General features: G+C 46.1%; 1 protein-coding gene across 5 annotated transcripts in view; it reads right to left on the minus strand.

The window, feature by feature from the left end:
* sh3pxd2b (SH3 and PX domains 2B) overlaps nucleotides 1-9,439 on the minus strand; it is a 35,463-nt gene extending 26,024 nt beyond the window's left edge. For 2 of the 5 annotated variants that reach the window (XM_048995408.1, XM_048995409.1), the window contains exons 1-2: nucleotides 8,945-9,437; nucleotides 5,006-5,086 (exon numbers count right to left, since the gene is read on the minus strand). In XM_048995408.1, the coding sequence (XP_048851365.1) occupies nucleotides 5,006-5,086; nucleotides 8,945-9,016 (153 nt within the window). In that variant the 5' untranslated portion in view covers nucleotides 9,017-9,437. Of the gene's footprint in view, nucleotides 1-5,005; nucleotides 5,087-8,944 lie in introns of all 5 variants that reach the window. The other 3 variants (XM_048995407.1, XM_048995405.1, XM_048995410.1) reach the window with 3 other exon arrangements.
* Between the last annotated feature and the right edge of the window lie 1,583 nt (nucleotides 9,440-11,022).

Consider the following 11,022-nt stretch of genomic DNA (forward strand, 5'->3'; position numbering starts at 1 on the left):
GTGGCCAGGAAGGAGGCTGCTGTCGTCGTCGCTAGAGAGCACAAGGCCAATCAGCGGGGAGTGGAAGTGATTTCATCTAGGAGCTATAAATGGCCTCTGGTTGCTTAGCGATTCGGCTCGGAGACTGGGAGCACTGCCGCTGGTGCCTCCTTCCCTACTTCCACGCCATTACCAACCCCACCCCCCCCCAACTACTGCACTAACACACGCAGGGATGAGGTGAAGGGCTTTGGGGTTGGCCGGTCACGAAAATGTTCGTCTCCATGGTGAGCATCAAAAAAAATCCAATTCATGGACACATAATAAATGTAACAACTGTTCAAAGTCTATGCGCCTACACTAATGTAAAATATACATTTACCTAATACCACCTCAGGCCTGAGGACTACAGTCAGATGCTGAGCACACGGCATTCCCTTTAATTATGGCAAATGTGAGCCCAGTGTGCTTCCCTCTGACCTTTGGCTCCCAGAATCCATTGCTGCAACTTCCACTCTTCCCCCATCCAGCCTCCTCACATGCCTGATGTGCGCCGCCCCACCAGTGCTACACATCTACCTGGTTTGAAGTTTGAATTGAGGCCAACTGTTTCCTACGGAACTGGATTAAATAAAAGCAAATGATACCCAAGTGTTTACTGTCAATGTTCCAGAGGGAAAAAATTGAAGCGTGCCTCTTAATTATAGCTGACTCGTCTGCCTTTTGCCTGAGCAGACCAGTAAACAACCCGACTTACTCTAAAGCCCATTACTACCTACTGTCAATCTAACATTCGTATCCCCCATTGTGTCCTGTCCATGTGTCAAACATTATTTCTCAGACATGCAATATACAAACAAACAAACAAACAAACAAAAACAAAACAAACTGTAGGTCTTCCATTAGGAGTCAATCTGCTTATTTGCCAATCATGCATAGATGAAGGATTGTAGTACAGGACTATGGGCACTTATGTGTGTTAAGATTGTTTACACAAAGGTAACTCCAGCTAGAAGAGCACTACTCGTTTTTATAAACATATGAAGTCATATCTAAGGAAGACCATGTGTATATAAGCTGTTCCAGACAAAATAATTGAAGCAATGCAAAACAATATGTTTTCCGTAATAAAAGACGCAGAAACGAATCCGTCACCCCGGCATACAATTAGTGTAACAATTAAACCCTGTATTCGTACCACTAAAACTTAAACGGAACCCTACTACTTATTTAACGACGACACTAGACAAACCACAAGAATTTTAAAAACTCGATTACATTCCAGAATGGATCGGAGACACGTAATCATGCCTGTTATGTTCACTGTCCTTGCGAAGAGCAACTCTTTCAACAGACAGATTCTTTTGTTTAAGTGAAGGAATGGCAAGGCCTTGGAGTTCGAGGTAGCAGGTCTACAAGAGGGTGACGTGTCTGGAGTGACATGACTGAAGTGACAATATACCGGCGTCATTTCATAAGAGACTAAAACCGCAAAGGAGTCCCGACATATGAATCCAAAATCTCTTATCTGGGAATGTTTCAGAGCAAACTCTGCGAATGAGGAAGGTCAAGCCTACTGCATATGATCTGTAGGACCCCAGGATAGACAGTGTCACCCACAGAGAGCCATCATGCTTACAATGCATGAGCGGCCCACCCAAGGGGAATTCTGGGAAGACGCAGCAATTTTACTGCAAGCCTAGAGGAATTCTGGGAAACCACAAGGTGCCGTTATTGCAAAACTCAGAGTCATATCAAGGCCGCTTCCAGAAAGGGTTTGGGGGTGGGGGGTAGGGCACAGGATGTACAAGCCACCAAACCATCACAAAACCGCTCGCACCCAACAACCCACACTGGAGTTCTTTAAAAACATCCCATAATAGGAATAGCTTTTAGTTTAGCTGGAAATGCCTAATGGTTAAAGGGGATTTCTACCATGTGTTAGACATAACTGCCAAGCCAAGCCATTGACAATGAGAGAATATGCCCCATCAGTGGGGGCATTTAAAATAGCTAATTTTCAAACGGGGGGGGTGGGGGCGAAGGAAAATGCGTAAATGTGTTATGCAAATCACGGTTTCTAGTTGCTTTGAGTAGCGGCTCCATGGAGGGGTAGATTTAGGACAATTCCAAGGGGCCCTAATTGCATTGGTTTGGGTTGGAGGCCTAATAAGATGCACTTTCATGGGGTCCAAAATCTCTAGTGGTGCCCCTGACCATGTGAATGCAATGTGTGACACATGTCAAGTTAATGTGTAAATTCAGAATGTTTTGGCATATTGTTCTCTGGTCCTCGTGGTGCTGAGAGAGAGATACACACATACATACATATATATGCATGTTGATGGACCAACAATAACGAGCTCCTGAATCTTCATGCCCTGCTTGCAAAATGCATCAGTTTGAGATTTTTTTGTGTTGTTTACTTTGGTCGCACAGCAGACGGCTATAAAAACAGAAGGCAGCACTTATGACCCCCTCCCCCCCCCGGGGGGGGGGAATTCTGAACATTCCTTTTCATTTGCCGGTGTCAGACTTTACTCTAACAGCCGAGAGACAAAAAAAAAAACACAACGTCGGATGCTGGACTCGCCGCCGGGGTCTGAGACGACCCCAAAGCGGAAGAGCGACATTCCCAACGGTGATCCCCAAAATCCCTGCCAGCGTCGGCCGAGTCCCGTCACCCCCGAAGCACGCGTCACTCCCGCCACGATCACAGGCAGTCAGACTTTCTCCGAGATGCCGTACATTATATATAATTGCTTCCAGACTGAAAATATTGTCAGGCGATGCAGCTGGTCGTAGGATCCAAATCTGGGCCTTGTTTACCTATACAGAGAGGCGCCCTACACCCCAAAGCAGTAGCCAGCCTCCAGCGATATTCTATCCGGGCCCCGTTCCCCGATTACTGCACGTGGAAAGTATGTGACAGCTGTGTATTTCGAAACAAAAAGAATTTTAAAAAATAAAAAAAAAAACCATATGGAGCTGCATTCTGCTAACACATCAAAAAGAACGGCTGCTGACTAATTGCCAGCTCGCTCGACTGCGGTTAAGGACGGTATAACGAGGATTAGGCCTATTAGCCTTAATATGGAAACGTTACCAACGTGGAAAGTACAGTATGTCAGAGCCGTGAGGCGGATTAGAGAGCCGAAGGTTCTGGAAGTGACCACTCACCATAGCTTGACGTTCGAGTTTGGAACATTCTCAAACGCAGACCTGCTTTCTTCACTACAGCAATCAATTTTCCATTTGTTTTTTTTTTACATTTTTTTTTTTTTTTTTTTTTTTTTTTTTTTTTTTAAATCGAGCAGATGCTTTTCCCTAAAGTGACACATTTTTTGAGAAACCAGGGTCAGGCAGCCCCCTGGACAACAGGGGAATTAAGGGCCTTGCTCAAGGGCCCAACGCTCTGCCGACCCTGGGATTTGAACCAGCGACCGTTCGATCACAGGTACAACATTCTAACCCGCTGAGCCGCACAATGACTCCCAATTTTTCCTCTTTCCCTCCCCATGTACACTTTCAGCTGGGGGGGGGGGAGGGCAGAGGATTCTACTGCATAAAACACGTCAGCACAACCCGCAACAGATGAACTCATGTTAAGTGTGGTTTTCAGTCTGGCGTTCTCAGTGCCCGTCTCTCCCTGTACTTACGAGCAACAGCTTCAGTCAGCAAAGATGCACATTGGCGGGGGGGCCATTGACACAACAGGCTGCATCTGTCTCCTCAGTGTTTAGGCCTCATCCCTGTTAGCAGCATGACCAGGCAAAATAAGGCCCCCTTTCATATGCTAGCCTGCCGCTAAACCAGGCCAGTCTCAAAGACTGCAGGCAACTTCTACGCTAGTAAAACGCATGTGTAACATTAAGTAGATCGTCCTGAGTACCTTTGATGTGAAATATTTATTTGGTACAGTAAGAGATTCGATCCACTGATTAAAAGGGCTCCTTTATCGACCCGGGAGCGACGGTGAGACGTGTCGGGTTGCGTTTACAGCTAGGTTCTACCACCGCGATAGTTGCACTGGGTCGTCCCAGTGAGGGACCGCTGATAGCTGCCAGGAAGGGGTGTCGGATGACCGAACATCTCGGCGGGGATGCAACCTCATATGTCACCGGCTTTAAGCCACTGGGTCAAAACCCACGGAGAGGAAAACGACATCCGCGGAACGGGGCGCACCGTCAAGAGGCCCGAACGGCTTCTCCTGGAATTTACAAGTTACAAAAGGCACCCAAAACTGAACAACTCTCAGTCCGGTTCGACTTTCACGGGCCTTGCTTCACTCCCGGGGATCAGAGTCTGGCCAGCGCCTCGGCCTGGCCGCCGGCAGCCTCGAACGCGCTGGACCGCTGCAAAGCTTTGGGAGCCAATGCGCTGCAGCGCCAGCAGGTATCCCGCTCTTCAGTTACGGGAAGGAAAATCCAGCTTTGGACGCCGCTTATATGGGTCAGTGTGACTAGGTAACCGTGGCCTGACTCATCACCGAAACAGCACAACTATCCGACACAAAGTTTAGCTAGCTGCAGCTACGCTTGTCCACCATCTTTGAATGATGTATTTTTTACCTCGCGACCAAATTACAAAAGGCGGAACACCTTTAAACTGCAATTGCGTCTGCACAAATGCACCCCGGTCCACGAAGACCATGTGTGTGACATTTCTGAGTTTATTACCATGTAGGGTATCGTATTGCATCTTAAAAGAGGTAAGGAGCGGTAATGAGCTAAAGCATCAGAACTCAATGTCAGGAAGGTCACGGGTCCGCCCTTGCGGTTCAGGTCCATGTACGTAATCGTAGCAGCTATTCGCTGAAAAGAAGGTCACACAGGACAATGGGGATCCGAAAAAAAACGCAAGCTGAACATTTACGCCACAGCTTTTGTTAAAATATAATTGCGTGCGGAGAGTGAATTTAGGATTCCCCTGGGGTGCCAGGAATTCCCCCCCCCCCCCCCTCCCCACTCACCCACCTTCCCAGATCTATTCGTTAAAGTCTTTCCAGAAAACAAAAAAAGCTCACCTGTAAGTCGAAGAATTTGCTGTAACGCCGGAAGATGACCTCAGTGCTGCCATCAGACCAGGAGACCTTAATGATGTAAACCTAGAAAAAAGGGAGGGGTGGGGGGACATTAAAGCGTTTGGTTTGGAGGGGGTGGGGGCACATTAAAGCGTTTGGTTTGGTGAAGCCAGAGACGGAAAGCCGCAGGATATAACTGAATGTGCTGAGGCCTGGCTGTTTCCGCTAGCGCCTTTTCGGGGGTTTGAGATTTACAGACCGTGCTAAGACACCCGAGTTCACACAATGCTGTAATTTCCAGGACTTGGTCTGATCCTCAGACTGGGAGTCACATTACCCTACCCTAAGGATAATGTATATCACAGGCCCCAAGCCTGAACGTCCATCTCCGTTTCAACCAGGCCTGTTCAACAAAGAATGCAACACCAGTAGGACAATGGGAAACTGTCAGTCACTTTATTCTTTAGACTGACTGGATGCCAAGTTGGCAGTAATTAAGGCCAGGAGAGGAGCGCATTTCCAAAAATCACTCGGCCCACGGGATATGAATTCAAGAAAATATCTTTGCACTTTTTGTCACTCTTGGAAATTCAGTGAAATTTCTTCCCTGGATTACAGGACGACTGAATACCTTTTGGTTCCAGGCGCTGTAACGTATGATGAGGAAGCCTGACTTTAGATCTGTTGGTCACTAAAAAAAAATCGGACAGCCTTAATTCTTTTTAAACTCGCTCTTCGTTAATTAGAAGCTAAGGAATACACTTGCTTCTTTTTCCTTTAATGATTTATTATTATTTTTTTTACATTAACCAATTTTTATCTGGCAGGCTGACACCCTTCACAACAAATTTCCAGCGTAATTATGATTATAATTACATCAGTTCTGAGATCAGATAGAAACCTGAGTCACAGCTGAGCGAGTTCCCACATAAGGCCGAAAAACCTGGCATGAGGACACTCGTAGCATACAATTTAATTTATCACCAGAAGAAGTGGAAGGGCGTGGCCAAACCGTTCATACCTGTCAGTTTAGCTACAGTGATGAATGCTAAAGGACAGAGATCACAGAGAATGCCGTCCAGTACAGTACCCCTGTCATCCAACCTCACCGCTTTTTCAAAGAAGTGCTGCTATTTAGCCAGCGAGACAAGAGCTTATAGATATAAATACGATAAAAGCAAATATATTATTAGTTTTACTAGCTCTGATGCAAACAGACGTCTGGTGTCAGTAATTCTCCTGTTCAAAAATATATTTATCGGAGAGTCGACAATGAGTGGTGTTTGTCATTTAAAATACGGAACTAGGAATTTCAATATGAAATTATAAAGACCATTGTTGCGAAATAGTGGCAGTGACGCGCAGAAATAGCGAACGGAGGTCATGTGACGAGCTTTAACGTCAATCACGCAGACCTCCTCGTGTCATCAGTGTATACGGACTTGTCACGCTGTCCCCAATGCCGTGACAGACGTCCTTCAGAATCATGGGATCTTTTCAGCAAAATGTAGAACCCGCTTGTGCAATTAAAGAATCGGCTTTGTACAAAAAAGTTAGACGGCCACTGAGCTGGGAAGGGAAATGAACACAAACCTTAGAACTCTCTAATTAAGCCACAGGAAATATCGACACATTTAAACGGTTAAGTTTTCAATGATGCTATAATGTATCATAACACACCCATGTCAACCGCCTTGGAGTGACTGTGTTGTGAAAGGCGCTATATAAAAATATATTGAATTGAATTGTATTGAAACACGTTTTCAAATACTATTTGAAACACGTTTCCTCATTGTTTGCCACAATAATTAAAAAACAATACTGATGTATTGATGTACTGTACTTCCACGTAGACCGGCAGGCTGCCTCACAGTACAACAGAATTTGTACAACAGCACAACAGTTTTTCTTTGGGGCGCTCTGACTGCGGAGGACGCCCTTCCATAGAGGTACGAAGCCACTCGCTCTCATCCTAATGGCCACCCTGAATTTCACGGCTCTCTCCGTACCTATTTTTCCTCTTTCCTAAACTTCAGCCACATGGTGATCCAAAAAGAGCGCGTCTTGGAAAAATATAAGGCGCCTCTGGCCGTAGGACAAACACAACAGCCGATTCCTCTGAGAAGGGAAGCGGATTAAAAGCGGACGATCGGAAACCGCATGCCGATTGCGTGTTGGCTTCCGAGTCTCCGATCATGACCAGCTCCGTGCGGACGGTGCTAAAAGGGCCAATAAGGTCATCCAGGAATTGTTTTTTTTTTTTTTTTGGGGGGGGGGGGGGGGGGGGTGTATCTGAGTTGGACAAATCGGCCTGCCTTGGGATTATGCTGATGCTAATGCAAGACATCCTTCTCTTCCCCAGAAAGCTTTCAACTCTTTGGAGAAATGAAGAAACTGTCAGACTAACTCAAATAAAGCTTTCAGTTTAAACAGAAAGGCTACACTTCCACGTAGACCACCACCCTAGCCAGCCGAAAATGAATTCGCCCCCCCCCCACCCCACCGAGTCAACGTGGTTAGACGTCCAGGCGAGTAACAGCACTGCATTCAAGGATTGAAGGGTGCTATTTAATCACATGCTAGACATAGAGTCAGACTATAACAAGGTGGTGAACTGCCATAATAAGAACAGTGAAAGCAAAAACGACGTAAAAAGTAACAATATTATAAATATACAATAAATATGTACCGTCGAACGTAGGGATTTCTGGGGCTTAAAACGGGTTTGTGAGAAGTGTTGATAAATATCCCTAAGTTTCAAAAAGCACAGTTAACCAAGTAGAGCAGGCCACCCACCAGCAATAAAATAAAATAAAAATTCAGCGCGATTTACTTGATACATTAATGGATAAACATTAAACAGTGTCATCTTACAATACAAAATCGCCGAGTGTAATACATTTAACATAAGGTAATGATTCGGCATGAGATGAAGCGCGGATTACTTTCATACCCACAGGTTTACAGGCACGGCACTGTCCCTGCCATTGTGTCCAGATATAAGTTTGCTCATTATTCCACAACTCGTATAACAGTTCAGTTCGTAATAAATTACCGTTTCTTTATTAGCTTAAAAGTTCATTTTCCCCATAGTACTGTCCTACCATAACATGAACTAGCACGACGCTACTTTACCTAGCTTTCCTAACTTTGAGTAATTTATCGTGTTTAAAATTACAGATTTATTAGACCGTACTGAGTCGAAATGGCCAGCTCGGGGTCCACTATTAGAATATTATATCTTAGAATCTAGATTATGATTGATGATTTTTTTTATTTGATAAATTCTAATAAACCCAGCAAACATGCCGATTTATGTTTGCTGAGCCCTTTTCACAAACGTACGGGCTGTTTCGCATATTGTATGGCCACCAAACCACTGCATGACAAAAGGCAGATACTACTGCAGCTTTAAAACCAAGTCCAAAACAGGAAAAATACAATAAAACGCCTCATGTGCGCTTTGCCCTGCAGATGTTGATCACATGTGGCCCAAAGCAAATCGCCATCTAACCCCTGCCCCTCCTGATATCAGATAATGGACGCCTTAAAACGCTACCCCACCATGTTAGGGCAACAGCCGCCCCAGTCACGCCAGCAAAACCAATGCAAGGCTCCGTTTATTATATAATCAACATCCCGTTTATTACATTAAACCTTCCTTTGTTTCTGCGGTGTCACAGCGCGCCCACGTCCCAACGCTTTATTCTCCGTCTTACGCACCGGTGCCCGTAGCTGACGCATCTTTTAAGCGTCGTCTACATTGTTAATATTTCCATTTTGTTGTTTTTATGCCATTAACTTTATGGATTGCACTCATTTTCGCTCGAATCTGAAAGAACGGGAAGACGACTAACTGCAACAGCAAGTTTAAAAAAAGCACGCCGATCACACATTTGGGGTCTAATTAATTAGTTACCGTATCTAATAAGTCTAACTTACATAGTGCTTGTTGGGAGTTCGCCTCTTTTGGACATCCTGGACAATAACTTCTTGCACGGTCCGCCTGGGCATGGTGCAATCCTTCAGGGCTTTCGCTGCCTTAAAAACCAGAGTCCAGCTTCGCGCAGATCACACCCGACTGCCAAAACTTTGCATATGCAGCCCCTGTGTCATCAATCGTGTGTCCGACCTCGGCTGGACCGGTACCGGCGTAGTGACTGTCCCGAAATGGTCCCGATAGCACGCGCGCACGCCCCGAGTTTCGCGTCGGACATGAATCCCCTTTTTCTTTCTCCTTCTCTTCTCCTCGGCCGAGCTCGGTCTTGCAGTACGCGGATCGGCCTGCCGTGAACCGAACTCCCAGCCTATCCCAGCTCACCGACTCCAAATCTGATTTCGGGACGGCTTCGATTCCAAGCACATCCCCGCGAAGTCTTAAAGGAAAAGTACTGCGGCGGTCAGGACACGGCAAAATCAGCCAGAAGTCAGCAATCGAGAAATGCGTCACACCTTAGCCTGGAAGTCAAGTCTATTTTTAATTTGAACACGTAATAATTAAATTTTACCTTGTGTTTTGTTATTTACGATCAACAATTCCCCCCCCCCCTTTAAACACCGATAGGGGGTGCTAGATTTTAGAATCTCAGCATTTGATATTCATTAAGCTCGATTAGGTTTCCTGCAGGTACTTAGATTTCATCCTACAGTCCAAAAGCATGCAGTTAGGCTAGAATCCCCACAATATATGTTCTCTTGCATGACCCCTGTGCTAGATTGTCATTCATTCTGGATGTTTCGAGCTGATCAGCCAGTAACGCTTCAAGTGCCAGTAACTTTGCCGGCAAGCCTATCAGCCCATCAGAGCCACAAACAAGCCATGCAGATTACACAATGATGCTGATTTCATGTAGCCCACAGTCACAAAATGGTGACACACAGTTCAGTTCTACACCATCCTGAGGACCTGCAAGGTATCAGTTAAATTAAGAGTGGGGGGGGGGGGGGGGTAGCCCTCTCGTGGCTGTTTACGCTGCTTCCACCGTTTGTTTTTCTGCATGACATACTGGCCGTCAGCTGAAACGCCCGCAAATAGCCTCTGGCCGGATTAAATCACCAGTGTATTCTATATCCGATCAGGCATCGCAGCTCCTGTGTTCTTATCTAATACGAGAACCGTACAGTCTGGCTGGGTTCTGGGCAGAACAAAAAAGAGATAACCAATCAGATTGTAGAGGAAGTGGGTTCAAGCAACTAGAGGAGGTGGGAACAAAACACATGATTGGTTGGCCCTGCCTCCTCTAGTCGCTTGGACCCAGCTACGCTAAAATCTGATCTAAAATCCCTCTGAAGAATCATTTTTATTTCTGTGCCCAGAGCATTTTTGTGTGACCCAATCCTTTACCCCAGGGGTGGGCAATCTAATCCACAAAGGGCCGGTGTGTATGCAGGTTTTTGGGGTAACCTGTAGGTCAGGTGTTCAAACCCAGGTGTGAGGTCCTCAGCCAATCAGTCCTCTAATTAGCAATCTAAAGTGAAAACCCGCATACACACCGGCCCTTTCTGGACAAAACTGCCCACCCCTGCTTTACCCGGTGCACTAGTATGAAATTAACAAAACTATCCATCCTTCCATCCATTCATCCATCCATTTTCCAAATCGCTTATCCTACTGGGTTGCCGGGGGTCCGGAGCCTATCCCAGAAGCAATGGGCACAAGGCATGGAACAACCCAGGATGGAGGGCCAGCCCATCGCAGGGCACACTCACACACCATTCACTCACACATGCACACCTACGGGCAATTTAGCAACTCCAATTAGTCTCAGCATGTTTTTTGGACTGTTGGGGGAAACCGGAGTACCTGGAGGAAACCCCACGACGACATGGGGAGAACATGCAAACGCCGCACACATGTGACCCAGGCGGAGACTCGAACCCGGGTCCCAGAGGTGTGAGGCAACAGTGCTAACCACTGCACCAACAAAAAACTAAACACGTCGATTTGCAACAGTATGTGATTAATTATCTTGATGAGTTTCTTTACGTCAATGTTATCCCAGTCACTCACTGGTCCTTCT

The sequence above is a fragment of the Brienomyrus brachyistius genome, chromosome 24 (genome assembly GCF_023856365.1).
Source record: "Brienomyrus brachyistius isolate T26 chromosome 24, BBRACH_0.4, whole genome shotgun sequence".
Lineage (NCBI taxonomy): Eukaryota > Metazoa > Chordata > Actinopteri > Osteoglossiformes > Mormyridae > Brienomyrus > Brienomyrus brachyistius.